This window comes from Acanthopagrus latus, chromosome 20 (assembly GCF_904848185.1).
Source record: "Acanthopagrus latus isolate v.2019 chromosome 20, fAcaLat1.1, whole genome shotgun sequence".
Lineage (NCBI taxonomy): Eukaryota > Metazoa > Chordata > Actinopteri > Spariformes > Sparidae > Acanthopagrus > Acanthopagrus latus.
Genome location: NC_051058.1, coordinates 19,056,863 through 19,058,729, shown reverse-complemented (window position 1 = coordinate 19,058,729; position 1,867 = coordinate 19,056,863). Strand labels below are relative to the sequence as shown.

General features: G+C 45.8%; 1 protein-coding gene across 2 annotated transcripts in view; it reads left to right on the top strand.

The window, feature by feature from the left end:
- Window positions 1–236: 236 nt before the first annotated feature.
- The window catches only part of LOC119009821 (elongation of very long chain fatty acids protein 6-like), a 14,074-nt gene continuing 12,443 nt past the window's right edge, over window positions 237–1,867 (top strand). The window contains exon 1 of one of the 2 annotated variants that reach the window (XM_037081454.1): window positions 237–563. In XM_037081454.1, the coding sequence (XP_036937349.1) occupies window positions 478–563 (86 nt within the window). In that variant the 5' untranslated portion in view covers window positions 237–477. The remainder of the gene's footprint in view (window positions 564–1,867) is intronic. The other variant, XR_005071826.1, reaches the window with a different exon arrangement.

The following is a 1,867-nucleotide window of genomic DNA, read 5'->3' as shown; positions in this document are numbered from 1 at the left end:
ATATCCCCATTAACTGTCAGCATTTTATTTGGGTGACTGGACTGTTCCGCTTGTTAATCAGGGGTGATATATAAATCTTTGAAAGAACATAAGTCTTTCTCAACAGAATTTCACAGGCTCACATTGAAGCACTAGAGAGTGAGACCAAGACATTTTGTTGCGTAATCGCGCCTCGTCGTTTTATTTTGAAAGTCCAAACCGGAACAGCAGTGTTCGGGCCAGCCGTTAGTGCAGCTAACTATAAAACCTTAAAGAACGTGAGTGGCAGACAGACAGAGGGGAAGTGCATCTGGTGGTACCGCATCCTCCCGTCACCCCGGACTATAACCGGTCATACCCCAGCTAATATCATCCGGATCAACGAGCAGCTGTCAGACTGTTCGTGTAGCCCGGCTCGGCGCGGTCACATCCCTCCGAACACCACACACTAACCCCCCCGCCCCCCCGACAAGATACTTCCAGGCTCCCCGGGTGAAGATGAACGGCAGTGTCCAGCTTGCGGAGTACGATTTCGAGCGGCGTTTCGACGAAAGACGAGCTCTAGAATGGATGCAGGAGAACTGGTATGTGCACGGGAGGTTGTTAGCTGGGAGATGCTAGTTAATGAAATTTTAAAAAAATGTCGGCGTGGTCCTCCTCCTCTCGGCAGACAGACTGTGATGGGTGGTCGGCTCTGTGAGAGCTCATGTCCGCTGCTGCTCGCCATGCGGACCCGGCGTTACATTAGTAAACTGGTCACTTCTCCCTCCATTAATGTGGTTTTCTTATGTAACTGTCGTCTCAGTGTGTCTCATTTCGGGCTGGAAGCTCGGGATAATTAGCTGAAGTTAGCTGAAGAAACAGTTTAGATTTACCCGCTTTAATTCAAACGTCCTTGAGGATGCACGATATGACTTCATCAGCGCTCCTATAGGCCGGGCTCCCATCTAAACTAAACTAATATTATTTAATCAACGCCTAATTAACTTTAAACCACACCTTCACCTAAATGCATGAACACTTATTGCACTGTTCTGTTGTGCATGCACCCAAAATAAAAGGCCAAACGTTGGATTGACTCTACTGTACAATCGCATTCTTCATTGTCCAATTAAATGGCTGGCAAAGAGGGAGTGACCCTTCACTGAGAAACCTAGTAAGACCACATTTTTTTGTGGGCCTGTGCGGAGAAGAGTGAAACTGAATACAGCAGTTACAGAAGAGAGGAGGAGGAGGAGGAGGAGGGAGCTGTCAGGGCAGCGTCCAGCCAAAAGACATCCCAACCAGGGCCTCCACACAGCATGGAGGGATGTAGACACCCTAAAGAGGAGGGGGGAGTGATTAATAGCAGGAGTTGTGAGGTTAGGATCTGCTTCAGCGCTCCTCCTGCTGAATCCTCCTCTAACTTTGCTGTAAAGGCACAAAATTGTTCCTCCAGACAGCAGATTGTTCCTCTATGGATCACTTCAGGCCACATAGGTCTTCCTGGAGGCTGTAGTAATCTGCTGTTAACAGTATTCACTGTGCCTGTTGTTGTTTTCCTGGCACACAACATCGTAATAATGCAGATTGTTGTTTGATATGTTTTATTACAGGTGCAAATACCATAGATGACTTAGATCAATACAAACAGTTTTTTTCTAGAATATGAAATGGCAAAGACACCCCGTGAAACAAAGTCCCTGTGCTGTAGTTCGTCCTTGTTTTCATTGTTAATCTGTTGATTATCTTCAAGATGAATCGATCAGTTGTCAGAAAAATGTTGATCACTGTTCTCCGAAGCCCAAGATGACATCCTGAAAATGTCTTGTTTTGTCCACAGTTAAATATCATAGAGGAGGAAAAAAAAGCAGAAAATACTCACATTTAAGAAGCAGGACTTATTTTC